Source organism: Symphalangus syndactylus, chromosome 20, assembly GCF_028878055.3.
Source record: "Symphalangus syndactylus isolate Jambi chromosome 20, NHGRI_mSymSyn1-v2.1_pri, whole genome shotgun sequence".
NCBI classification, from domain to species: domain Eukaryota; kingdom Metazoa; phylum Chordata; class Mammalia; order Primates; family Hylobatidae; genus Symphalangus; species Symphalangus syndactylus.
The window spans coordinates 43,432,148-43,457,958 of record NC_072442.2 but is presented as its reverse complement, the minus strand read 5'-3'; the positions used below and the strand labels follow the sequence as shown (position 1 = coordinate 43,457,958).

Here is a 25,811-nt window from a genome sequence, read left to right as displayed (position 1 = left end):
GCCTGTCACCAGAACACTAAACAGGGACAAAATAATGAAGACAGCCATAGCTGAAGCTCCTGGGTCGTCTTCAGGCTCTTGGTTCTGAATGCAGAATACAAAATCGACAATGATAAACAGAGAGAACCTGGGTGCAGGATGTTTCTCACAGCCTCTGGAGGGTCCTGGTCTCTGTGTGGTGCTGCCGGTCAAGAGGAATGTTGGATATTGTGAAAAACCCCAAGGGCAGAGGGGTCAGGGGTGGAGCTAGAGGGGACTAGGAATCAGGTCGTGTTCAGGAGGTGGGGCAGAGTTAAACTTTGATTTTAAATGACCCACGTAAGCCTCTATCCTCCTGTTCCAAACCAAACAACGTACTCAGGATCAGGGTCAATGAACCAAGTAGGCAGAGAGGTGCGTTTTGGAGATAAGAGCTTGCAAGGTGCAAGAGGAAGTGGAGGGCGGTGACTGTCCTGCAGCTCTCCTTTCTCTTCCCCCCAGGTGGAACTTTTCTCCTGGCTGCAAGGCTGCAAGGGAAAATCACCTGGCCACACCTCCACAGCCAGATTCCCTCCTTCCCTCCTCTAGTTTTTGATGTCCTCCAGGCTCTGCCTCCCACCACTCTCTCCTGCCTCCATCCATCCACCAGAATCCTAGCAGCAGCCTGAGGGAAGCCTGAGAGTAATGATGAGAAAGCAAAGCATCTAGTAGGGAGCTGGGGGGCTGAAGGGCTGAGCCAGGTCAGCTTTGTGGAGGCCCCGAGCGCCCTAAGTCACTGCAGGGGAGTGTGCAGGGTGCAGAACAAGCTAGAAGCTTCCTGGTTCATTGGGGTGGGGGTGAGTGTGGGGGCAGGAACCAGAGTATAACCGAGACCTTCATGCCTCCCCTTGTACTGGACTGAGGGACAGGCCAGGGCAGAGGTCAGGTGGGGCTGGGAAACTGGCTGTGGACTTATCTCAGGCCTGAAAATCCTTTTCCAAAATGGTGCCGACATGGAGAGTGAAGCCACCTCTGTCCTTCACAGCCAATGGCTGAGCACCTTCTTTTCCAGGTGACAAACATGTGGAAAGCCACTGTCATTTGGGCAGCTAGGTCCTGAGGGGAACTGGAAGAGACTGAGGGTTCCAGAAGGGGGATGTGCTTCCCTCATGTACCTGGGGAAGAATTCTCTCCAACCTGGACACATCTAGGAAGACTTCTCAGGAAGAGATGTTCGAGCCGACCTTGAAGATGATGCATTCACCTGGCAGAGAAGAGGAAGGATATTCCAGCAAAGGCACAGAAACCTGAAACAGCTCAGCACAAGCAGGGAACAGCCAAGGATCAGCCTATCTGGTGGGAGTTGGGGAGGAGGGGAGCAGGCAGAGGAGGTAAGATCATGAAGACTTGCGTGGCACATGTTTTCAGCAAGGTAGTCATTGCAGGAAGACAGAGAGACAGACACCTGGAAACCTAGACCAGGTCATTGACCATGACCCTGAGTGCGTTGTTTGATTTGGAACAGGAGGACAGAGGCTTATGTGGGTCATTTAAAGTCAAAGTTTAACTCTGCCCCACCTCCTGAACACGACCTGATTCCTAGTCCCCTCTAGCTCCACCCCCGACCCCTCTGCCCTTGGGTTTTTCACAAAATCCATCATTCCTCTTGACTGGCAGCACCACACAGAGACCAGGACCCTCCAGATAAATCAACACCAGAAGGGTCAGGCTATCCAGAAATGTTTATGCCATTGGTTGTGTGTCCGGAATTGGTGGGTTCTTGGTCTCACTGACTTCAAGAATGAAGCCGCGGACCCTCGCGGTGAGTGTTACAGCTCTTAAGGTGGCGCGTCTGGAGTTTGTTCCTTTTGATGTTCGGATGTGTTCGCGTTTCTTCCTTCTGATGGGCTCGTGATCTCGCTGGCTTCAGGAGTGAAGCTGCAGACCTTCGCGGTGAGTGTTACAGCTCTTAAGGCAGCGTGGACCCAAAGAGTGAGCAATAGCAAGATTTATTGCAAAGAGCGAAAGAACAAGGCTTCCACAGTGTGGAAAGGGACGGGAGCAGGTTGCCACTGCTGGCTTGGGCAGCCTGCTTTTATTCTCTTATCTGGCCCCACCCACGTCCTGCTGATTGGTAGAGCCAGAGTGGTCGGTTTTGACAGGGCGCTGACTGGTGCGTTTACAGTCTCTGAGCTAGACACAAAGGTTCTCCACGTCTCCATCAGATTAGTTAGATACAGAGTATCCACACAAAGGTTCTCCAAGGCCCCACCGGAGTAGCTAGATACAGAGTGTCGATTGGTGCACTCACAAACTGAGCTAGACACCCTGAGCTAGACACAGGGTGCTGATTGGTGTGTTTACAAACCTTGAGCTAGATACAGAGTGCCGATTGGTGTATTTACAATCCCTGAGCTAGACATAAAGGTTCTCCACGTCCCCACCAGACTCAGGAGCCCAGCTGGCTTCACCCAGTGGATCCCGCACGGGGCTGCAGGTGGAGCTGCCTGCCAGTCCCGCACGCTCGCATTCCTCAGCCCTTGGGTGGTCGATGGGACTGGGCACCGTGGAGCAGGGGGTGGCGCTCGTCGGGGAGGCTCAGGCGGCACAGGAGCCCACGGAGGGGGTGGGAGGCTCAGGCATGGCGGGCTGCAGGTCCCGAGCTCTGCCCCACGGGAAGGCAGCTAAGGTCCGGTGAGAAATCGAGTGCAGCGCCGGTGGGCTGGCACTGCTGGGGGACCCAGTACACCCTCCACAGCTGCTGGCCCGGGTGCTAAGTCCCTCATTGCCCGGGGCGGGCAGGGCCGGCTGCTCCAAGTGCGGGGCCCACCAAGCCCACGCCCACCTAGAACTCCAGCTGGCCCCCAAGCGCCACGGGCAATCCCGGTTCCCGCTTGCCCCTCTCCCTCCTCGCCTCCCTGCAAGCTGAGAGAGCCGGCTCCGGCCTTGGCCAGCCCAGAAAGGGGCTCCCACAGTGCAGCGGTGGCCTGAAGGGCTCCTCAAGTGCCGCCAAAGCGGGAGCCCAGGCAGAGGAGGCGCCGAGAGTGAGCGACGGTTGTGAGGACTGCCAGCACACTGTCACCTCTCAGTTGTATTTTGATAAGGAAACTTGCCTGGTTTTCCTGCCTCTTGTTCTTTTCTTTGACTTTATTTTTTTTTGAGACAGTCTTGCTCTGTTGCCCAGGCTGGAGTGCAATGGTGCAATCTCGGCTCACTACAAGCTCCGTCTCCCAGGTTCAAGCAATTTTCCTGCCTCAGCCTGCAGAGTAGCTGGAATTACAGGCGTATGCCACCACACCTGGCTAATTTTTGTATCTTTATTTTATTTTATTTTAGATGGAGTCTTGCTCTGTCACCCAGGCTGGAGTGCAGTGGCTCAATCTCAGCTCACTGCAACCTCCACCTTTCGGGTTCAAGCGATTCTCCTGCCTCAGCCTCCCGAGTAACTGGGATTACAGACGCGTGTCACCACACCTGACTAATTTTGTATTTTTAGTAGAGATGGAGTTTCACCATGTGGCCAGGCTGGTCTCAAACTCCTGACCCCAAGTGATCCACCCGCCTCAGCCTCCCAAAGTGCTGGGATTACAGGCGTAGCCACCGCGCCCGGCCTCTTGTTATTTAAAGCTGTAGAAGTAGTGGGGCTCATTTCAAGGCTGTAAGAAAAGTAGGGTTCCCCTTTCCTGCGGGACAGAATTTCAATATAATAATTCCCCCCTCCAGGCATGTGAGCCCTTCTTGTCCTCAGGGAAACCAAGAACCACATTTTCTCTTGCTGAGCTGATTTTTATGCTCTATAGAAGCTCTTCATGAAAAAAAAACTGTTTTAGGCCGGGCGGGGTGGCTCACGCTTGCAATCCCAGCACTTTGGGAGGCCGAGGCAGGCGGATCACGAGGTCAGCAGATCAAGACCACGGTGAAACCCCGTCTCTACTAAAAATACAAAAAATTAGCCGGGCGTGGTGGCGGGCGCCTGTAGACCCAGCTACTCGGAGAGGCTGAGGCAGGAGAATGGCGTGAACCCGGGAGGCAGAGCTTACAGTGAGCCGAGATCGCGCCACTGCACTCCAGCCTGGGTGACAGAGTGAGACTCCGTCTCAAAAAAAAAAAAAAGAAAAAAACTTTTTAAAAAAGTTGGGTTTTTTGTTTTGTTTTGTTTTGTTTTTGAGACATGCTCTCTCTCTGTCACCGAGGCTAGCGTGCATGGAGTGCAGTGATGTCACATATAGCTCACAGCAGCCTCAAATTCCTGGGCTCAAGCAGTCTTCCCGCTGCAGCCTCTTTAAGCTCTTGGATTACAGATGACAGCTCCCTGGATCAACTTGGGAAGGAGGAAGGTTTTTGAGAGATCCCCTACAGAGTGAGGACAGATCTTAGGGGAATTTTGTGGGATTCACAAGTAGGGAGTGTGTGTGTGTGTGTGTGTGTGTGTGTGTGTGTGTTGAGGGAAAGAATGGCTAGAGCCCACTCTCCTGCCCAGCAAGGCCTTAGGGAAGTGATAGCCTCAGAGGGAAACTCATGCCGAGGCCCCTCCTCTGTCCCCACCTTGGCAAGACTTGGCAAGGCAGTGGAAAGTGAGTTTAACAGCAGTGATCACTGTCTACTGAAGACTAGCTGACAGTCCCCAAAAGTCCCAGATTCCAGAGTCTTACCTAACCCTACAGATGAGCACCCTCAACAAACATGCCTGGAGTTTAATTTCCTGCCAGCCAGGTAGCTGAGGGCACAGAGCTGGTTATCTAACATAAAAAAAAATAAGGCCAGGAGTGGTGGCTCATGCTTGTAATCCCAGCACTTTGGGAGGCTGAGGTGGGTGGATCACCTGAGGTCGGGAGTTCATGACCAGCCTGGCCAACATAGTGAAACCCCATCTCTACTAAAAATACAAAAATTAGCTGGGCGTGGTGGCCCACGTCTGTAATCCCAGCTACTTGGGAGGCTGAGGCACAAGAATCACTTGAACCTGGGAGGTGGAGTTTGCAATGAGGCAAGATTGTGCCACTACACTCCAGCCTGGGTGACAGAGCTGGACTGTATCTCAGAAAAAAGGTAAGAGAAAAGAAACGAAGAGAGAAAAAGAGAGAGAGAGAGAAAGAAAGAAGAAAGAAAGAAGAAAGAAAGAAAGAAAGAAAGAAAGAAAGAAAGAAAGAAAGAAAGAAAGAGAAAGAAAAGGAAGGAAGGAAGGAAGGAAGGAAGGAAGGAAGGAAGGAAGGAAGGAAAAGGGAAGGGAAGGGAAAGGAAGGAAAGGAAAGGAGAGAGGAAGGGAAGGAAGGAAGGAAGGAGGGAGGGAGGGAAGGAGGGAGGAAAGAAAGGAAGAAGGAAGGAGGGAAGGAAGGAAGGAAAGAAAGGGAAGGGCAGGGAAGGAAGGGAGAGAAAGAAAAGAAAAAGAAAGAAAGAAGGAAGGAATGAAACAAAGAAAGAAAAAGAAAGAAAGAGGGAACCAGGCATGGTGGCTCATGCCTGTAATCCCAGCACTTTGGGAGGCTGAAGTGGGCGGATCACCGGAGGTCAGGAGTTTGAGACTAGCCTGATCAATATGGTGAAACCCTGTCTTTACTAAAAATACAAAAATTAGCCGGGTGTGGTGGCAGGCGCCTGTAGTCCCAGCTACTGGGGAGGCTGAGACAGGAGAATTGCTTGAACCCAGGAGGCGGAAGTTGCAGTGAGCCGAGATCATGCCACTGCACTCCAGCCTGGGCCACAGAGCAAGACTCCATCTCAAAAAAAAAAAAAAAAAAAAGAAAAGAAAGAAAAGAAAAGAAAAGAAAGGAAGGTAACCAGCCATGGTGGCTCACATCTGTAATCCCAGCACGTTGGGAAGGTGAGGTGGGAGGATTGCTTGAGCCCAGAAGTTCAAGATCAGCCTGGGCAACATAGCAAGACCCACATCTCTACAAAAAAGTAAAAAAAAAAAAAAGAATTAGCTGCTGTAAGGCATGATCATGATGCCATTACACTTCAGCCTGGGCAACGGAGCAGGATGCTATCTCAGAAAAAGAAACAAAAAGAAAAGTGACATTTAATATTTATGCCCGAATGTTGGGGAGTAGAACTCACACCCAATATTCCCATCAATGAGCAGTAACATGGAGATGAGGAACTAGAAAGCTTCTTGAAGTCAAGACAGACAATGGAATTACTGTAACTAAGGCATGAAGGGGCCATTGGAAACAGGCTGTGAATCAGAAATTTAAAGAAAATAAATACTGCATGTATTCACTCCAAGAAAAGTAAAGGTTAAATGAAAAACAGAAGTTTTCTTCTACTGCAGGCAAGGCTATAGACACGTCATGGTGACCTAGCCTGCAGAAATAGGCTCCAGACACCCCTGAGCAAAGTTAAAAGAAGAACAAATTCCTTTGCTGTCTCCCCTTTCTCTAAACCATTAATTATGACTATGTTTGCCAATACTTGTATTCAGTAAAATTGATAAGTTTCTGTTTTACAAGTTATGCCAAGTCAACAGTTATGCTATAGATTATGTGACTTGTCACTATATAGTTTACTGCCTTTGTCCTGTTTCTGTGTACTAGCCTGTATAAGCTAGACTCTGTCTTTGTTCAGTGCTCAGCTTTTTAGATGTGAGTACACTGAGCTGGTACACACCTAATAAATATCCTCCTGTATTCACCCATACTAGTCTCTCTAGTTCTCTGTGCCCTGCAACAGTTGTGTGACCTTTAGGATAAAGGAAATAAAATCTAATGTCAAGGCCTAGCCACAAGGCAGTCCATCCCAGCCAGGGAACTTGTGTCTGGTCCTTTGGTAAGTTATGGTCAATAGCGGGGAAGGTACCTCCAGCTCTTGGCTAAGAACATGCCATTAAGACAACTAATGTTGGGGCTGGGCACAGTGGCTCACGCCTGTAATCCCAGCACTTTGGGAGGCCAAGATGGGCAGATCACTTGAGGTCAAAAGTTCAAGAACAGCCTGGCCAACATGGTGAAAGCCCGTCTCTATGAAAAATACAAAAATTAACTGGGCATGGTGGTGGGCACCTGTAATCCCAGCTACTCAGGAGGCTGAGGCAGGAGAATTGCTTGAACCTGGGAGGCAGAGGTTGCAGTGAACTGAGATCACACCATGGCACTCCAGCCTGGGTGACAGAGCAAGACTCTGTCTCAAAAGAAAAAAAAAGACAACTAATGTTGACCAGGTGCAGCAGCTCACACCTGTAATCTCTTCATTTTTGGATGCCAAGAGTCGAGAATCACATGAGCCCAGGAGTTCAAGACCAGCTTGGACAATACAGAGAGACCTCATCTCTACAAAAAATTAAAAAAAAAAATTAGCCAGGCACATCCTAGCTACTTGGGAGGCTGAGGCAGGAGGATTGCTTGAGCCCAGGAGTTCAAGGCTGCAGTAAGCTATGATTGTGCCAGTGCACTCCAGCCTAGGTGACAGAGCAAGACCTTGTCACTAAAAAAAGAAAAAACAGAAAGAGAAAAGATTTATTTTGGTTGAATGTGGTGCCTCATGCCTGTAATTCCAGCACTTTGTAGGAAGAGACAGGAGAATGGCTTGAGCCCAGGAGTCCAAGACCACCCTGGGCAACATAGCAAGGCCTCATCTCTACAATAACTTTAAAAATACATATACATATATAGGCTGGCGTGGTAGCTCATACCTGTAATCCTAGCACTTTGAGAGGCCAAGATGGGCAGATTCTTTGAGCTCAGGAGTTCAAGACCAGCCTGGGCAACATGGCAAAACGCTGTCTACCAAAAATATAAAAAATTAGCCAAGTATAGTGGTGCATGCCTGTGGTCCCAGCTTCTTCAGAGGCTGAAGTGGGAGGATCACTTGAGCCCGCAGGGTGGAGGTTGCAGTGAGCCAAGATTGCACCTCTACACTCCAGCCTGGGCAATACAGTGAGAACCTGTCTCAAAAACAAAACAGGCTGGGCCCGGTGGCTCACGCTTGTAATCCCAGCACTTTGGGAGGCCAAGGCGGGTGGATCACGAGGTCAGGGGATCGAGACCACGGTGAAACCCCATCTCTACTAAAAAAAATACAAAAAATTAGCCGGGCGTGGTGGCGGGCACCTGTAGTCCCAGCTACTAGGAAAGGCTGAGGCAGGAGAATGGCGTGAACCCGGGAGGCGGAGCTTGCAGTGAGCCGAGATTGCGCCACTGCACTCCAGCCTGGGCGACAGAGCGAGACTCTGTCTCAAAAAACAAAACAAAACAAAACACCAAAAACATATATGTAGAGAGAGATTTGGCCAATGACAAATATTGACAGTTAAAGTAAGAAAGGCTGGCAGGGCTTGGTGGCTTACACCTGTAATCCCAGCACTTTGGGAGGCCGAGGTGGGAGGATCACTTGAGCCCAGGAGTTTGAGACCAGGCAACATAGCGAGACACGGTCTCTACAGTTTTTTTTTTTGAGACAAAGTTTCACTCTTGTTGCCTAGGCTGGAGTGCAGTGATGTGATCTCAGCTCACTGCAACCTCCACCTCCCAGGTTCAAGCAATTCTCCTGCCTCAGCCTCCGGAATAGCTGGGATTACAGGCACCCGCCACCATGCCCAGCTATTTTTTTGTATTTTTAGTAGAGACGGGGTTTCATCACGTTGGCCAGGCTGGTCTTGAACTCCTGACCTCAGGTGATCCACCTGCCTCGGCCTCCCAAAGTGCTCAAATTACAAGCATGAGCCACCGCGCCTGGCCTACAAAATTTTTTTAAATTAGGCAGGCATGGTGGCACATGCCTGTAATTCCAGCTACTCAGGAGGCTGAGGCGGGAGGATCGCTTGAGTCTGGGAGGTTGAGGCTGCAGTGAGCCATGGTGGTACCACTGCACTCCAGCCTGGGTGACAGAGCAAGACCTTTTCTTAAGGGGGGAAAAAAAGAAAAAGAAAAAAGGAAAGGAAAGAAAGAAAGAAAAGAAGGCAGGCAGGCAGGCAGGCAGGCGGGCGGGCAGAGATCACCCACGGAGGACTTCTGGAGAGAGGAGAAAGGAGGACCAAGGACAGAGCCCTAGAAAAGGCAAGAGCTTGGGGCTCCATGAGTAGGTAAGGGGAGCAGAAGTCAAGGAGCCTGAGAAGGCTGAGAAGGAGCAACTATGGATGAAAAGGGGACAATGTGGGGGAGTCAAGATGGGAGAGGGTTCCAAGAAGGGAGGACAGTTGGTGTTGTCAAATGCCACCGAGAGGTCCAGAAAGTAGGCGGCCAAGGGCTCTTGTTGATTTTGTGTTTAAGAAATCACTGGGGGCCGGGTGCTGTGGCTCACACCTGTAATCCCAGTACCTTGAGAGGCCAAGGCGGGCGGATCACTTGAGGTCAGGAGTTCGAGACCAGCCTGGCCAACATGATGAAACCCCGTCTCTACTAAAACTACAAAATTAGCCGGGCATAGTGGCAGGTGCCTGTAATCCCAGCTACTCAGGAGGCTGAGGCAGGAGAATCACTTGAACCCAGGAAGTGGAGGTTGCAGTAAGCCAAGATCATGCCATTGCACGCCAGCCTGGGCGACAACAGTGAAATTCCGTCTCAAAAAAATAAAAGAGGCGAGGCAAGTGGGCACACCTCATGTCCTCACAGGGGGTTGCCATGTCCACATTCCTGGAGAAGTCCTAGTCATGCCGTCTGACCCAAGCCTCAGGGGTTCCCTTGTCCAACTCCTTTATCTCAGGCCACTGGGCCCCAAGTCCTAAAGATCTGAGCCTTGGCAGCACCAGTTCCTTCAGAACCTGACATCCTTAGCCAGTAATCACTCCTAGACAATTGACCACAAGTCTGAAGCCAAGACTCCAGACAACTTCTGTGGTCTAAGGAAGAGATTGGATTGGGGTGTGGGGCTGGAGGTCCACCTTGCGGCCCTCCTGAGTTGAACTGATGTTCTAACAATCTAGATATCCATTCTGCCTCCCCTCATCTGGGGCCTGGGGCAGGTGGCATCATCACCATGCTGAGACGTAAGGAGGCAGACACAACCAGTCACGTTTTCATATAAAAGCTTGTGAGAATTGACATACAATTACACACACACCACATGCAAACACTCATGATCTTTGGTCTGGAGATGGGTTTCAAGGCAACTAAATTCCAGTGAACAAGATGGTGAGGGGGTGGGGGTGGATATCTGAATTCCTTTGCTCCCCTTCCCCCAGCACTGATGATGGTGCAAGTAGCCATAAGAAAGAGCCAAGGCCGGGCGCGGTGGCTCACGCTTGTAATCCCAGCACTTTGGGAGGCCGAGGCGGGCGGATCACGAGGTCAGGAGATCGAGACCACAGTGAAACCCCGTCTCTACTAAAAAATACAAAAAAAAATTAGCCGGGCGTGGTGGCGGGCGCCTGTAGTCCCAGCTACTCAGAGAGGCTGAGGCAGGAGAATGGCGTTAACCCGGGAGGCGGAGCTTGCAGTGAGCCAAGATTGCGCCACTGCACTCCAGCCTGGGCGACAGAGCGAGACTCCGTCTCAAAAAAAAAAAAAAAAAAAAAAAAAAAAAAAAAAAAAGAAAGAGCCATAAGGAGGTGGGGACAAGAGGATATGCATTGAAAGGAGAAGTTCAGGCCGGGCACAGTGGCTCACACCTGTAATCCCAACACTTTGGGAGGCCAAGGCAGGCAGATCACCTTAGGTCAGGAGTTCGAGACCAGCCTGGCCAACATGGTGAAACCCCATCTCTACTAAAAATACAAAATTACCCGGGCGTGGTGGCAGGCACCTGTAATCCCAGCTACTCAGGAGGCTGAGGCAGGAGAATCGCTTGAACCCGGGAGGTGGAGGTTGCAGTGAGCCGAGAGTGTACCATTGCACTCCAGCCTGGGTGACAAGAGTGAAACTCCATCTCAAAAAATAAAAATTAAAAAAAAAAAAAAAGAAAGTTCAAGTCCTCAGGTCAGAGGGACTATGAAGCCTGCATCAGTGTCCCAGCAGGCCAGGCATCCCACTTTCTCCTGCATCTCTGTCTTGAGTCTGCCCTTCTCTCCATCTCTCCCTGTCCTCCTTCACTCTTGCTTCCACTCCTGGCCATATTATGAATTAATATGCCATTGCAGGCCCCCTGCTCCTCACTGAAGGCTTTCTCCCTGTTCTTTAGAGCCTAATTTCTCTCCAGCTCACTGATTCCTCCCCATCCATTGTTCCACTGACCTACGGCAGAACTTGGGCTTGGGGCAGAACAGACAGAAGGTAGCAGAAGCTTCCATGGTGCCAGAGCTCCCAGACATATTCTGGTCTTTTTCTGGGCAGAAGCTGAGTGGCATCCAGAATGTGTTTCCTGCACTTTACCTCCTGTCCTGGCCTGGGCTTCTGGCAAGCAGAAGTCACCCCTCCTCACTGCTTCTCATTGCCCCTCATTGAGAGAGAGAGAGAAGAGAGGAGAGAGAGAAAGGGTGGGGGGGGTGTGTGTCAGGGAATTAACCGAGGTTTAACATTTCCTCAAAGATGTACAAGCATGAGAAGGCAAAAGGAGTTACTAGAGGCCACACCTGCTTCTCTGGATCTCAAGAACTGGAGAAAATTTCATCCCTGGTCCCATTCCTTAACCCACTTTACCCTACCCCCAACCTGTTCCCCACTAAAAAAAGAAAGTGTCAGTAAAAAAAGAAGTCAGTTCCTGTTTGGGTCCATTTATTGTTTATTTTGAATAGGTAATACAGTCACATGGTTCAAAATTCAAAATGTACAAAAGGGTATAAGTGTTAAGACCCTTCCCTCCCCTGTCCTCAACCTCCTGGTTCCCCTCCCAAAAGTAATCAGTGTTATCCATTTATTCTGAATAGGCATACATAAGCAATTATGTATTTATATTCTACTCCTTTCTGAAACACAAATGGGAAGTGCACTATACACATTTCTGTGGCTTGCCTTTTTCACCTGAAGATTATTACATATTAGTATATAAAGACAAACAATTATTTTTTAGCTGCATACTATTATATTGTAAGGCTGTATCAGAATTGATTTAACCAATCCTTTAGGGAAAAAAGTTTCCATTGTTTCTCATCTCTTGCTATTTCTTTGTCCCCATCCCCAATCCAGACCTCAGGAGGGACAGCAGTGATGGGGAGGGGGCCCAAGCCTGGACCAGGCCAGGCCCTGCCCCACCCAGGCCAGGCCCCTCCCTATTAGGCCAGACCCCCACCTCACCCAGGGCCCAGCTCATTTGCATGCCTGAATGTGATTGGACAGCCCCTCCTGGCTGGGTGGCTGGAGTTGTAGGGCCTTTGGCTTCTTCTCTTCTTTGATGCCCACCCTTGGTTTCCACTCCAGCCTCCCAAACAGGCTGTTGCAGAATACAGAGACCTGGCACAAAATGACCATTCTTCATTACCACTGCAGCCCCAAATCACCTGAAATGCTAACTTGAGCTGCTGCTGTCACGATGACCATCCTCCTCTAGAGAGCATGAGGCAGGCAGACACAAATGCACAGAAGCAGCTGTCCTGAAACACACCCAGCCCCAGGACAGGGGTAGGAGCAACTCCTACTCCCAATAAGCAACAGACACAAGGGAACGACACACAGGGATTGGCCACTTGGATTAGGGGCCCCGTTGCATCCTTGAGACTTCCATAGGGCTGGAGAGGAAACGGAAGTTGATTGAAAACTGAGGGCTGGGGGAGTACCAGCGGCTGGGACATAGGGATATCCCCTCAGGATTCGGGAGAAATTGCAGGATAGGAGAGAAGGCAGGAACAGGAGGAGGAGGAGGAAGTAGGCGAGAGAGAGGAAGATGAGAAGGAAAGGACCTGGATGAGAGGGAATGTGAGCAGAAGCATCCTTTCCAGCTCAGCTATGGACTTGAAGGACTGACAACCCTACCCTGGGGTCTCCAGGGAATAACCCCCTTTAAGAGTCCTTGGAGGTGGCCTAAAAAGATTCGGGAAAGCCAGACAGCAAAAAACGGAAACATCTAGGGAAGCCCTCGGCCAAGGCTCCAGACTGGGCCATGCCTGGCCTCTCTGGATGGGAACTCAGCACAGCTGGCATCAACAAAGCTGACTGTCCCCTGTGTCAGGCATCACAGGGTCAGGAGGCTCCTGGCTCAGAGGGGGATTTGAGGGAGGGCAGTGGAGGGAAGAGGGTCCTGGCGCAGGAAAGAGGGAACCAGGCTGCTGGCCCAGTGCCCAGCTGCTCCCCATCCCTCACACCCTGGCCCTGGAGCCCTTGGCCACATGCCCCATCCCAGGACCACCTAGTTGTGAGAGAAGCCCCCGTGGGAGAAGGCAGGGAGGTCGGGGGCACAGGCAGCAGCCTGGGGCAGGCAAGCCAGGGGGTTGACCTCACAGGCCCCAGCATCCTGGTCCCCTCGGAAGTATACGGAGTCGGCAGAGTAGAAGGAGGGGTCTTCGTCAAAGAAGTTGTAGGGTCGGAGGAAGAAGCCCACACCGTTCCCCACAGTCACCGTGTTAGGAATGTCCTCTGCATGTGGGATATGCAGAAAACCAGCTGTCACCCAGGCCACCAAGTCCTAGCAGGGGAAAAGAAAGAGGATCACGAGGTTTGGCTTTGCTGAGGACATGCCCTGGTAGGGATTCAGCTCTCTAGCCCAAGGATCATGAGTCTTTAAACATTTTTTCCTACTGGATAGAAGTCAAAGCATAAGTAGTCCATTTCATATTAGCAACACCTGCTTCCCCGTCCCTGGCTTGCAGCCTCCATCTCTTGACATTTCCCATCATATCGCCCATTGCCTATCTACCCCCAGAGGGTGACACCCACAGGCTACTTCAGCTCCTCTTCCCCTAACTCTCCAAGAGTTCCCCACAACTGAGGAAAGAAGGGTGGAGGAATAAGAACCAGCGCTTGGGAAGCAGAACCAGGCCAACATTGTGAAATTCATCAAGTCAGGAATGGGAGAAGCTTCAGATACAGGAGATGTCATTTTCCCTGGTAACTTCCATCCCTCCTGAGTCCTGGAGCCTGGAAAGGACTCAGTCCATGAAACTGGAACTAAGAGGGCTCTAAGATCTCAAGGACAGGCCCAGGGCCTCACTCAGTGTCTGCATATGGACACCCAGCTCAGGGAGGTTCCCTCAAAGGATAATGATCAGATATACTGAAGTGCAGAAGGCAGGAATCAGCACCACCCCTGAGAAGCGAAGGTGGTTTTCAGGGACCCTCCCAAGAGAAAGCAAGGCTCATCCTGTACCCCCTACCCCAGCCAGCTGACCTTTCCAGCAATGGTTTCATTGTTGATGAAGTCACTGAAATCCACAGTGGGGGCCCAAGGGTCATTCTGATTGAAAACGCTGCTGCTACTGGGCTCCTCCTCCTTCCGCTGGGTCACAGCCAACTGGTACCTAGAGAGGCACTGGTCAGGCCTCCATGGCCATTGACCCCATCCTGCTGCCTGATTATGACAAAGGGAGCTGAGTGCTTAGAGCTCAGCTTCCCCAATTGCAGTCACACAACTGACTCGGCGCTACAGAATCCCCGACGACACCCTAGGGGGGGTCAAGTCCTCCTGCTTATCCCCAGCCATTTAACAGCACAGCCCCTCTCCCATCCAAAACAGAAGAGAGTTCTCACCCCTGGGCTTTAGCCTCCAAGGGGAAAATGTGCCCATCATGGTTTCTTTGGATAACTAGAAAAAACTTTGGCCAGGCGTTGTGGCTCATGCCTGTAATCACAGCACTTTGGGGGGCCAAGGAGGGTGGATCACGAGGTCAGGAGTTCGAGACCAGCCTGGCCAACATGGTGAAACCCTGTCTCTACTAAAAATACAAAAATTAGCCAGGTGTGGTGGTGTGCGCCTATAATCCCAGCTACTGGGGAGGCTGAGGCAGGAGAATCGCTTGAAACTGGGAGGCGGAGGATGCAGTGAGATTGTGCCACTGCACTCTAGCCTGGGCAACGGAGCAAAACTCCATCTCAAAAAAAAAAAAAAAAAAGAAAAGAAAAGCCTTCCTGAGAGATCTCTCCCCTCACATACAGTGTGAGCTGAGTGTCCGCCAACACTCCTTTCCCACTCTCACTGCTCCCCTCCTCTCTGACTGCCCACCACTCACCTCTCCCAGCTGAAGCCTCTCGCCATGGAGCTCTTTTGGGGCAGCGGCTCTCCAGCAAAGCTGAGCATCTGGATGCGGTAGCCCCGGGGGTGACCCCACTTGTTGCTGTGGTTGCTGGCCAGGTACAGGTAGCGAGGGGTGGCGCCTCCCACGAGGAAGGCGGCCTGCTCCTCCGTCTCCAGCAGCTTCCGGGTCATCTGCAGCCTCTGCAGCTGGTGCTCAGGGCTCCAGGGCACAGCCATGGGGACAAAGACCATATCCTCGGCCCAGACCCAGTTGTCCAGTCCTGCTCAGGGTAGGATGGGGGAGGGCCTGTCAGGCAACTGCCCTGGCCCCTCTGGACTTGCCCCCACCTGGCTTCAGAGTGGGGGCCAAAGAGCAGCCCAGAACTGAGTGTGCCTCTCCTTCTCTTCCCTCTCCCCAAGATACCTCCAATCCTTCAGCCAAAGCTGTTGACCTATAAATTAAAATATTTCATCAGGGAGTTCATTCCATTTCACTCATTCATTCTATCAACATTCATTAGCAGAGAGGACTGTACTCGTCCCTGGGGATAGAGATGAATGATCATCCTTACCCTCTCGCTTTCCATGCAGACAGGCAAACCACTGACTGGCCTGTCCTGTGAGAGAAGCATGGCCTAGGCAGCTTCCGGGTCACAGGAATACAGTTGCAGGCAGGAAAAGGGGGCAACTTTTCAGCCTGGCCTTAAAGGACATTACCAGAAGAGATGACATGGAAGGACATTCTAAGCAGAGACAAAGCGTAAGCAAACAGGAGGATGCCTGACTGTAACGTGTGCAGTGCGTGTCCAGGGACATGGAGTATTTGGGTGTAGCTGTGCAGAGCACAGCAAGGCAGGGTGGAGCTGCACTGTGAAGGAAAGAGTTTTGAGGGGGTTCTGTGGACAGGATCCCACAGGTGATGACGAAAGTGAGAGCTGAGTAAAGGGCAGGCTGGTGTGGATGGGAGGCCCTCAGGGTGCAGAGTGGCTCTTGGATCTGAAAGTAACAAGAGCAAAAACAGCAGAGAGAGGGCTGGCACCTGCAGGGCATGACAGTGTGACCTGGCGAGATACTGCAGGTGCAAAACAGAAAAAAACAAAAAAACCAAAAAACCACCTGGCGACTGACTCAACGTGGGGAAAGACAGTGAAAAGACAAAGATGAAGACTCCAAGCCATCATGTAGCCTTGGCTCTCTGTGTGACCAGACTCCAGGATCTGTCCAGAATGCTCCACAGGATCCATGTGACCCCTCACCCTTAAGTGAATTGTGCCCAGAGAAAGAAGGAAAATCAGGGAGGAGGGGGGTCCATCTCCAGAGGAAATGTACAACCTGGAATGACTGACCTGCACGTGCCAGGGAAGTGGTAGAATGCAAAGAGATCCTTCAACACACCACCAGCACAGGCCAGACGCAGAACTGAGCTGACAAACAGAAGGCTGCTCCCAGCAGCAGAGCCCATATAAGTACAAGGGAGGGAAGAGGGCAATGGGGACCCTGTTAGCCCAGATCCTGCCTCCTCCCTGAGCTTGGCCATTTCCCAAGATCTGGACGAGGTCACGTGGAGGAAGGCTGCAGCTTTGCATGCAGCCAGTGAGCTAAGATCCAAATAAAACTCAGCAGCCAACTCTCTCCCATCCAGCAAAAAGGGAAGCACAAAAATCCACATCTTCTTTTCTGGGAAAATCTACATAAAACCCAAAGCAAATGGAAACAACTTTTCAGCCCTTCTTCCAGAAGACTTCTCCCCACCAAAATGTCTTACCTGCTACATCCAGATCCACCTTGAAGTGGGCGCTGTGGGTGTGGACCGTACCCAGGGTGTGCTCTGAAACTTGGTTCCCGTACTTCCCAGTAGCACCAAAGAGGAATGCTGAACTGATGTAGCCCGTGGCATAGAATCGGATTTCTATGGCCCCACTGGGGTGGAAGACCACATCCCACACATAGTCATAGTTGAGCAAGGTGGACATAGATCTGACGACCAGCACTGTTTCCGCAAGGCCCCCAAAGTAGTGGGAGTAGAGATCTGAGTGGTGTCGCCGCAGGGGGAGGCCCTGGTTCTGTTCAAACACACAAAAGGCATCACGTATTGTCTTGGGGGCCTGGGACTCCAAAAGGAAGTGCCAGTCCACGTAGGTGGCCAGGTAGGGGCAGTCCACCCCACGGGTCAGGGGCGTGATGTACTTGCCCATGCCAAAGCCTCCATCCACATAGCGGGTCGTCATTGCTGCTGGGGAATTTCCACCATAGACGGCCAAGGCCTCTTGGAGGCTTATCTCATAAACTAGTCTTTCTCCCTGGAAGCGAACGTCAAAGATCCTTGGGCCACTGAATGCTCCGAGGCCAAAGGAGAAAGTCCACAGTGAGGAGGCCACTCGACTTCCCTGGACACTGAAGCGGGGGCCTTGGGGATAGAACTGCAGAGGGGGAGCTGGACCTGGGGGCACAGGGGACTTCAGGGACCAGGACCCACCTGTGCCATTGTCTGGGATCAGCACCACATTCACCAGGCCAGCCTCAAACTGGGCCTCCAGCTGGGCCAGGCTGTCGTAGTAGCGGCCTTGATAGAACACCTTCTGGATGGTCCAGCGGGCAGGGTCCAGGGCCTTGTGGTTCACTAGCAGCTCCAAGCCCACGTGGTGCAGGAAGAACCCAGCCCCTGAGATGTTGTAGTAGAGGCCAAACCATGTGGCCCGGTCCCCTGATTGCAAACCACGGGGAGCCGTGGTCATTGTCACCAGGTTCTGTCCCCGGCGCTTGTAGAAGCAACAGTGGTGGAGAAGCCCAGAAGCCTGGGGCAGCTCTCTGTCGAAGATCATCTGGTCTATGTCCAGGTACTCCTGGAACAGCACGGGGCGTCGGTGATAGGGCAGGGGGCCTCCATGACGCTCCACAGTCACGTCCCGCATGTAGGAGGGGTGAGGCAGTGGCCCCACCACCAGCTCACTCACGTTGGGCTGGGGTTGTCTGCCAAAGAAGACGATGGCCAGTGCCTCCCGGGCAGGTGGGGGGCTCCCCCTGTCCAAGTGAGCCAGGGCTGCAGCCTTGGGAGGCAGCTGCAGCTCCACTGAGAAGACGCAGTTGTCCGAGGGCCGGGCCTGGGCTGCATCCACCAGCCCTGGCCCCAGCCGCTGGGTCAGAAAGCGCATCACAGCTGTCAGCTCCTCTCGGCTCAGGTCTGCAAACAGCTGGCTCTGGCCAGGGTGTGTCCAAGGCTGGGCACTGGGAGATATAGAGGGGCAATGGGGAAGCTGGCTGGGTTCACCCCCATCTCCACCCCTGCCCACCAGCAGGACACAAACCAAGGCAAAGATGGTGATGACGGCCAGAGTGAGGAGCACAAGGATGGTCTTCTGGTTCATTTTCCCACGAAGAGGGACAGCGGATTCAACCAAAGGAGAGCAATGTATTCTCACGCCAGCAAGACGGGGGCTCTGTTGGCTCCTGGATGGAGGGGGGCTCCCGGACTCTGGCTGAGGTTCCCGATAGTCAGATGCCTGGGACTAAGGGTGGGAAGGACACAGGAAGGCTGGGGCAAGGGGGCGGGGTGGCCGGGCTTGGAGGCGGGTCTGAACAGCTGTGATTTCCACAGACCTTACATGGTTTTGTCTTCCAGGCTCCAAATCACTCTACTTTCTGGGTCAGGGTTGGAGTTGGGGAGAGTTGGGGCTAGGCAGAAGAGGAAGGAAAATTTCAAGATAATGCAGCACCGGGAAGGAGCAGGATCTGCGCAGAGCGGCCTCTCCTGAACCCCCCACTTAGTCAGGGCCAGATATTTTCCGGTAACTTCAAACTATTGTTCTCCTTCCAAAGACCCCCACCCCCTGCCCCTTTAGCTTTCCAAATGACATTCCTTGGCCAGGTCTATCCCCCTTGCCCTCTGTCCCCCGGCACTAATTTCCCTGGTCAGAGTCTTTAGTATTCTCCAGGGGACTCTAGATACTTAAAAGGTCAAACAATAAATTCAAGTAAAATTCCTCTAATACTTTTTATTATAAATTACATATAACATCTGTTTTACAAAATTCTACCTACTCTTCCTTTTGAATGCACATGCATAAAGAGATGTCTGATGTAATGTGAACACCACCGATTTCTGAGTAGTAGGATTTGTGGTATTTTTCTTTCAGTATTTTAAAATCATTTTTATAATTTAACATTTTAGAGATGAACAGGCAGTAAGAATTAACCAAAGGGACTGATGGGGGTTTCGTGTGAGAGGAACATTGAAGGGGTGGGAATCTGGGGAGCAGGTGTGATAAAAACACAGAGAACAGAAAGTAGAAATAGGGAAAAGTACATGTGCCTAACCACGCCCCCCGCCACACCCTCAGGACTAGAAGCCTTGGTAAGAGAAAGGGGGTAAGTCCGGGACACAGGCTGCCAGGTCAGGGAGGCAGGCCACAGGATTGATGCTGCAGAGCCCAGCATCCTGGCCCTTCTCAAAGTAGACACTGCCAGGGGAGAAGATGGAGGGGTCCTCATCAAAGAAGTTATAGGGTCGGAGCAAGAAGCCAACTCTGTTCCCCAGAGTCACTGTGTTGGGGATGTCCTCGGCATGGGGAATGTGCAGGAAGCTGGCTGTGACCCAAGCCACCAGATCCTGCAGGAAGAGGGAGGAGCTGGAGGACTATGGAAGCAAGACCCAAAGAACCACCCTTCAGCCACAATCCCAGCCTCCAGTCTCAGCCTGGCTTCCACTCTGCCCAGCCTCATGCCCATACAACACGTGGAGCAATCCATGTAAGCAGCTGTGCGGGGAGAGGGGGGAGCCAGTGTCCCAGAGCTAATCTCACCCCAGGAGGAATGACCTGTGTTGGTCATCAGAAAACTCCATGGCCTCTGAATCTGCGAACTGGAAATCAGCCATTCCCTCTAACCTCTGGCCAGAGGCTGGGCAGCCAAGATGCCATGCCCACAGGTGTCCCTTTCCTATGTCCCTAGGGCAACCAACCTCTCCTAAGAGGGTTTCATTGTTGATGAAGTCAGCAAAGGTAACTGTGGGTGTCCAGATGTCATTCTGGTGATAGATGCTACTGCTCTGTGACTCCTCCTCCTTTCTCTGGGTCACCACAAGCTGGTATCTGGCCAGGAATCATAAGAAGGTGGTTTTGGAAAAATGTCAAGTGCCTTTACTGGCCCAGGAGTCCCTTAGATCCGATTCTGTGTGAGACCATTTCCCACCGTGTATCTAACTTGGGTTTGAGGGAAGGTACAGGGATGAATGGTAGCTGTGGGCTGGGAGTTTGTCTCCAAGGACTGGGGCGGGGGAGGGGCTGTCCTTTCCTTCCACCCAGGCCAGGGCCCTCCTCACCTCCCCCAGCTGAGAGCCCTCTCCATGTCACTCTCCAGGGGTATGTGTATGCCAAGGGGGCTGTGGATCTGGATTCGGTACCCGCGCTGGTGACCCCAGGCATTAGTCTGGTTGCTAGCCAGGTAGAGGTAGCGGGGTAGGGGGCTTCCCAAGGAAAAAGCTGTCAGGTCCTCCTTTCCCAGGACCTGCCGAGTCAGCTGTGGGCGCTGTAGCCAGTGCTCCGGGTTCCAGGGGGCGGCCACAGGTTTAAACACCACGTCTTCAGCTACCACCCAGTTTTTCAGCCCTGCCAGGGGGAGGGAAGGGAGATGAGTTCCACACTAGGTAAGGTCTCTGGGCCAGGTCCCTGTCTTCCCCATGATGTCCACTGTACTGGTGTGACAAAAGGCAGAGAGAGCATCAGAGCACACTGTGCTGGGAGCCAGGAGGTCTGGGCAAGCGCAAGCTCCTATCTTCTTCCAACTTGCCCTATCCAATAGGGTAACCACTAGCCACACGTGGCTACGAAAATTAAAATTTAGGGCCAGCTGAGGTGGCTCACACCTGCAATCCCAGCACTTTGGGAGGCTGAGGCGGGTGGATCATGTGAGCCCAGGAGTTTGAGACCAGCCTGTGCAACGTGGTGAAACCCTGACTCCACAAACAATAAAAAAATCAGCCAGGCATGGTGGCACATGCCTGTGGTCCCAGCTACTTCGGAAGCTGGGGTGGGAGGATTGCTTGAGCCCAGTAGGTTGTGGCTGCAGTGAGCTGAGATCACACCACTGCACTCCCGCCTGGACAACAGAGCAAGACCCTGTCTAAAATATATATATATATATTCAGTTCCTCTGTCACACTAGCCACATTTAAAGTGCCCAGTTGCCATACATGGCTAGTGACTACTGTTTAGAGCCACAGCACAAATACAGAATATTTCTATCACTGCAGAAAGTTCTATTAGCACTGGACTACCAAACAGTCCCTGGATCAATTTGCTTCTCTGATTCACTTTCTGAATCCCTACACTGGGCATAATTAAAGCTGTTCTATGACTGTGCCCAATAAACAGAAAAGCACATGCAGTTGACTAGTGACATTCTTTTAACTATGAAAGGGATAATGGTATTTGTCTTGGAGAAGCTAGCTGAAAAACTGACTCCCAAGCCGGGTGTGGCGGCTTGCAACTCAGGAAGCTGGTCGCAGGATGGTGCAGATCCCTCGAGTCCAGGTGCTGGACACCAGCTGGGGTAATAGAATGAAACACTGCCTCTTTAAAAAAAAAAAAAAAAAAAAAAAAAAAAAAGGCCGGACATGGTAGCTCACAGCACTTTGGGAAGCCAAGGTGAGTGGATCACTTGAGACCGGGAGTTCAGGATGAGCCTGGCCAACATGGTGAAACCCATCTCTACTTAAATAAATAAATAATAAAAAAATAAAAATTAGCCAGGTGTGGTGGTGTGCTACTCTGGAGGCTGAGACACAAGAATCGCTTGAACCTGGGAGGTGGAGGTTGCGGTGAACTGAGATTGCACCACTACACTCCAGCCTGGGTAACAGAGTGAGACTCTGTCTCAAAAAAAAAAAAAAAAAAAAAAAAGCTGGGCGTGGTAGTGTGTGCCTGTCATACCAGCTACTCAGGAGGCTGAGGCAGGAGGATTGCTTGAGCCCAGGAGGTCAGGGCTGCAGTAACCTGTGATTGCACCACTGCACTCCAGCCTGGGTGAGAGTGAGAAGCTGCCTCAAAAAAAGAAAGGAAAACCCAATCCCTCCCTTCCCATGGTCCCCTGCATACTCCTCCCAGCTCTGAGACTTCACTTTTGATCTCAGCAAGGTGGGAAGTACTGTCAGTCTTTTTCAGAAGCGAGCACATTCATACCTTTGTCTGGGAGTTCCTTGGAATTCTACAGCATCCATAACCTGCATCGCCTAACTCAGCACTTGGTCATACACTTTCTGCAGGTCTGGACTGTTAGTTCCTTTCAACGAGACCTATATGAAGGCACCTGGCACAGGAGGCACTATGCTGAAGCTGGTGCCTCTGCAGCCATCCTGTGCGCTGGTGCCTGACACAGCCTCTCTGGCCCACAGCGGCAGCCCATGCTGCACACGCTAGGGATCCAATAAATGTTACTTCCCAAAACAAGCCTCTTTAATGCCAAAGATGCTGAAGAAAAACCTCCAATCAGAAGACAAGTCAAAATCCAAGTATGTCAAAGAGTAATCTAGTTAATATGATCATTTCAATCATGCTATCAGTCCTCCCTACCCTCCACGCCACTGCGAACACAAGTGCAAGTGTGTGCACACAGACACACGCAGGCACGCACGTGCCATGTCTTTAGACTTGTGGATAAGAAAGCATTTTCACAAGAAATACTAGTTTACATTGCATTATACTCGGGCAGTCATTACCTGTCCCATCTCCCACCACCCTCCTTAGTTTCCCTTAAAATGGAGAGGGTCTGGTGAGTTTCTTCTCATTTTCTTTGTGGATCTAAAAGTCTGTGAGTCTGTAAGTTCCTTTCTGTCCTTGACAAAATCTGTCAGGAACAGCAAGTCCTCAGTATGCTTTGAGCCCTTTGTGCTTGAGAAATCTCTTTCCATACTTGCAGCAAGCTGACTGTGTGCCATGAGTCAACTGTGATGACAAGAATGGGATGGCCCTCCCGACGAGGAGTGGCCCTATCCTGGGGAGCAACCCCAGCTTTGCTACCCTCTCCTTCCTAAGCCCCAGGTCCACCCCCACCCTGAAGACTCTGGACAGACTGCTTCCGACCTCGGCTCAGGACCCTGCCCTCCCCACCCCCACTGACCCTTAGAATTAGGAAGAAGCAAAGTGCTCCAACTCTAGCCCCATTGGGCCAGTTCACCCACCCAGTGTCACTTGAGGCTAAGGCAATCATGCCCAGCCATTACATTTAAACTAGTTTCACAATCACAGCAAGTCAAAGGGGCTGGGCGGGGGAACCCTTTTCACCTTTTACCAGATTCCCAGTAGCCCAGTAGCAGACTGGCTGTACTGAATATGCTCAAACAGTCACTGCCCTGTTGCCACTACAGCTGTGGTGTTGGAACACCCCGCTCTTGCCACTTATTTCAGCTTGACCTGGGAGATTCCCTTCCCTTCCCTTCACCCCACCTGACCCCGCCCCCAAGTCTCCATCCTCATCCCCTCAGCACTCACCTGCCACATCCAGGTCCAGCTTGAAGTGGAAGGCATGTGTGTGCACCGTTCCCAGCACTCGTTCCCCCACACGGTTCCCAAAGAGGAGGCCCTCCTCTCCCCCTCTCAGGAAAGCTGTGTTGATATAACCCGTGGCATGGACCCGCCCTTCAAGTGCCCCATTTGGGTACAACACAAAGTCCCAAATGTAGTCATAGTTGCCCACAGATGACACAGACCTGACCACAAGGGCTGAGCTGGCCAAACCACCATAGAAATGATTTTGAAGGTAATTGTGGTGCCTTCGAAGGGGCAGTCCCTGGGCTTCCTCAAATACACACACAGCCCCTGGAAGCAGCTGGACTGCCCCTTTGCCCACTAATATATGGATGTCCACCATCGTGGCTTGATAGGGGCAGTCCACTCCCCGCACCAAGCCTCGGCTGTTACGGCCGAGTCCAAAGCTGCTATCCAAATAGCGAGTCAGCATCGTCTTGGGTGAATCGGCACCATAGATAGACACACACTCCTGGACACTGACTTCATAGGCTACTCGCTCACCCTGGAACCGAACGTCAAAAATCCTCAGGCCACTGAACACCCCATGGCCAAAGGTAAATGACCAGAGGGAGGATACCACCAGGTTTCCTTGCACACTGTAGCGGGAACCCTGGGGCGAGAACTGAAGAGGGGGAAGAGGACCCGGAGAGTTCCGAGATCTCAGGGATGAAGCTCCATTTGGTGGGGGTAGAGGGACTCTAACCACTTCCAACCGGCCAGACTTAAACTCCCGTTCCAACTGGCCCAAGTCTGCATAGTAGTGCCCAAGGTAGAAGACCCGCTGGACAGTCCAGTGGGCAGGGTCCAGGGCCCTGTGGTCCAGTAGTAGTTCCAGCCCCACGGGGTGAAGGAAAAGACCAACCCCTGAGATGTTATGGTAGAGGGCCATCCAGGTAGCTCGGTCCCCCGAGCGCAAGCCCCGAGGGGTGGCATGCACAGCTGCCAGGGTAGAGCCATTGTAGTTGAAGGTGGACGCCAGGAAGATGGGTGCCTTGGGTAGCTCCACCTCTTTCAGATGCTTCCACATCTGCGTAAACTCAGCTCTCAGCACCGGGCGACGGTGATAGGGCAGGGGCCCGCCGTGACGCTCCACAGTCACATCCCGCATGTAGGAGGGGTGAGGCAGTGGCCCCACCACCAGCTCACTCACATTGGGCTGGGGTTGTCCACCAAAGAGGACAATGGCCAGTGCCTCCCGGGCAGGTGGGGGGCTCCCCATGTCCAGGTGGGCCAGGGCTGCAGCCTTGGGGGGCAGCTGCAGCTCCACTGAGAAGATGCAGTTGTCCGAGGACTGAGCCTGGGCTGCATCCACCAGCCCTGGTCCTAGCCGCTGGGTCAGAAAGCGCATCACAGCTGTCAGCTCCTCTCGGCTCAGGTCTGCAAACAGCTGGCTCTGGCCAGGGTGTGGCCAGGGCTGGGCCCTATGGGATACAGAGGGGCAGTGGGGAGGCTGGCTGGAACCACCTGGGCTGGTCAGCAAAACATAGGCCAGGGCAAAGATGGTAATGAGGGACAGTGCCAGGAACGCCAGGACTATCTTGAGATGCATGGTGGATGCTGAGAGCTGAAATCAGAGTTCTAACAGCTGCTCCTTCCAGTTACTGACATCAAGTCGGGGTTTATATTCACTAGGATGGATAGGAATGGAGAAAACTCCACCCCATGGGTTGGGCAGGAATTTCTGACCTTGATTTATGTAATTCTGTTCCAATTTTCTGTCCTGTGGTTTGGCCCTGGGCACTGCTTCCACATGCATAGCCTCTTCCTTGCCCCTGAACTCCCACTGGTAGCAGTCAGTACCAACTACTGATTTCCATCATTTAGACCAGATGAAAGGGAATCTGGGTTAACGATGCTAACCTCCAGTTTCCACCCGGAATGGGTCTCAGGAAGAGTACAAACCTCGGATGCCTTAGCGGAATGTAACCTTAGCGGAAATACTTATCCTGAATCTCAGTGTCCTCAACTGTAACAAATAGATACAACTATCCTATAGATTCCTGAAGATTAAATGTGATCATGCACATTAGGTACTTAACAGCCTGGCACAGGGGAGGCACTCACAAACCTCTAGCTTTTGGTAGTCATCTCTGAAAGAGAACAGAGCAGCTGGTCCTCCATTGTTCAAGACCTTAAACTCTTTTTACAGAGACAACGAGGGGATCACTGGAAACCAGAAGGCTACTTGCAAGGTGGAAGTTGAGGAAACTTTATTTCAGAGGGAGACAGATTCCTAGGCAGCCCTCCAAGTAATTTGAAAACCAAAACTAGGAGTCTCCTCAAGAAACTGAAGACATTATTCAGGGAGAATTGGTATAAGGTAAAGAAAATGACTGGGTAGGACATGCCTTGAACCAGTTC

General features: G+C 51.9%; 2 protein-coding genes across 6 annotated transcripts; both read right to left on the bottom strand.

Moving 5' to 3' along the window:
* Window positions 1–11,529: 11,529 nt before the first annotated feature.
* AOC3 (amine oxidase copper containing 3) lies at window positions 11,530–18,309 on the bottom strand. 4 transcript variants are annotated; one of them, XM_063629111.1, is made up of 5 exons: window positions 17,883–18,309; window positions 16,694–17,771; window positions 14,924–15,209; window positions 14,086–14,215; window positions 11,538–13,383 (listed from the first exon to the last, which is right to left on the bottom strand). In XM_063629111.1, exons 1-5 carry the CDS (start codon window positions 18,291–18,293, stop codon window positions 13,108–13,110), a joined length of 2,181 nt encoding a protein of 726 aa, XP_063485181.1. In that variant the 5' UTR covers window positions 18,294–18,309; the 3' UTR covers window positions 11,538–13,107. The 4 variants fall into 4 exon arrangements, with proteins under 4 accessions (XP_055111845.1, XP_063485181.1, XP_063485182.1 ...); XM_063629112.1 differs by lacking the exon at window positions 17,883–18,309 and having other exon boundaries at window positions 16,694–17,228; window positions 17,405–17,498; XM_063629113.1 differs by lacking the exon at window positions 17,883–18,309 and having other exon boundaries at window positions 16,694–16,991; window positions 17,120–17,215.
* A 596-nt stretch (window positions 18,310–18,905) lies between these two features.
* On the bottom strand, window positions 18,906–25,639 carry AOC2 (amine oxidase copper containing 2). 2 transcript variants are annotated; one of them, XM_055255871.2, is made up of 4 exons: window positions 23,412–25,639; window positions 20,246–20,531; window positions 19,886–20,015; window positions 18,906–19,534 (listed from the first exon to the last, which is right to left on the bottom strand). In XM_055255871.2, the coding sequence occupies exons 1-4, from the start codon at window positions 24,997–24,999 to the stop codon at window positions 19,268–19,270; spliced, it is 2,271 nt and encodes a 756-aa protein (XP_055111846.1). In that variant the 5' UTR covers window positions 25,000–25,639; the 3' UTR covers window positions 18,906–19,267. The 2 variants fall into 2 exon arrangements, with proteins under 2 accessions (XP_055111846.1, XP_055111847.1); XM_055255872.2 differs by having other exon boundaries at window positions 20,327–20,531.
* Window positions 25,640–25,811: the final 172 nt, after the last annotated feature.

What these genes read in the sequence shown, in the direction of transcription:
- AOC3 (XM_055255870.2), bottom strand. Translation starts at nt 18,293, where the DNA reads ATGAACCAGAAGACCATCCTTGTGCTCCTCACTCTGGCCGTCATCACC. An exon ending in GGTGGATCTGGATGTAGCAG is followed by an intron (nt 15,210 to 16,693) that starts GTAAGACATTTT and finishes TACCCTGAGCAG; the next exon opens with GACTGGACAACTGGGTCTGG. An exon ending in ATGAAACCATTGCTGGAAAG is followed by an intron (nt 13,384 to 14,085) that starts GTCAGCTGGCTG and finishes TTCCCCTGCTAG; the next exon opens with GACTTGGTGGCCTGGGTGAC.
- AOC2 (XM_055255871.2), bottom strand. Translation starts at nt 24,999, where the DNA reads ATGCATCTCAAGATAGTCCTGGCGTTCCTGGCACTGTCCCTCATTACC. An exon ending in GCTGGACCTGGATGTGGCAG is followed by an intron (nt 20,532 to 23,411) that starts GTGAGTGCTGAG and finishes TCCCCCTGGCAG; the next exon opens with GGCTGAAAAACTGGGTGGTA. An exon ending in AGGGCTCTCAGCTGGGGGAG is followed by an intron (nt 20,016 to 20,245) that starts GTGAGGAGGGCC and finishes ATTCCTGGCCAG; the next exon opens with ATACCAGCTTGTGGTGACCC.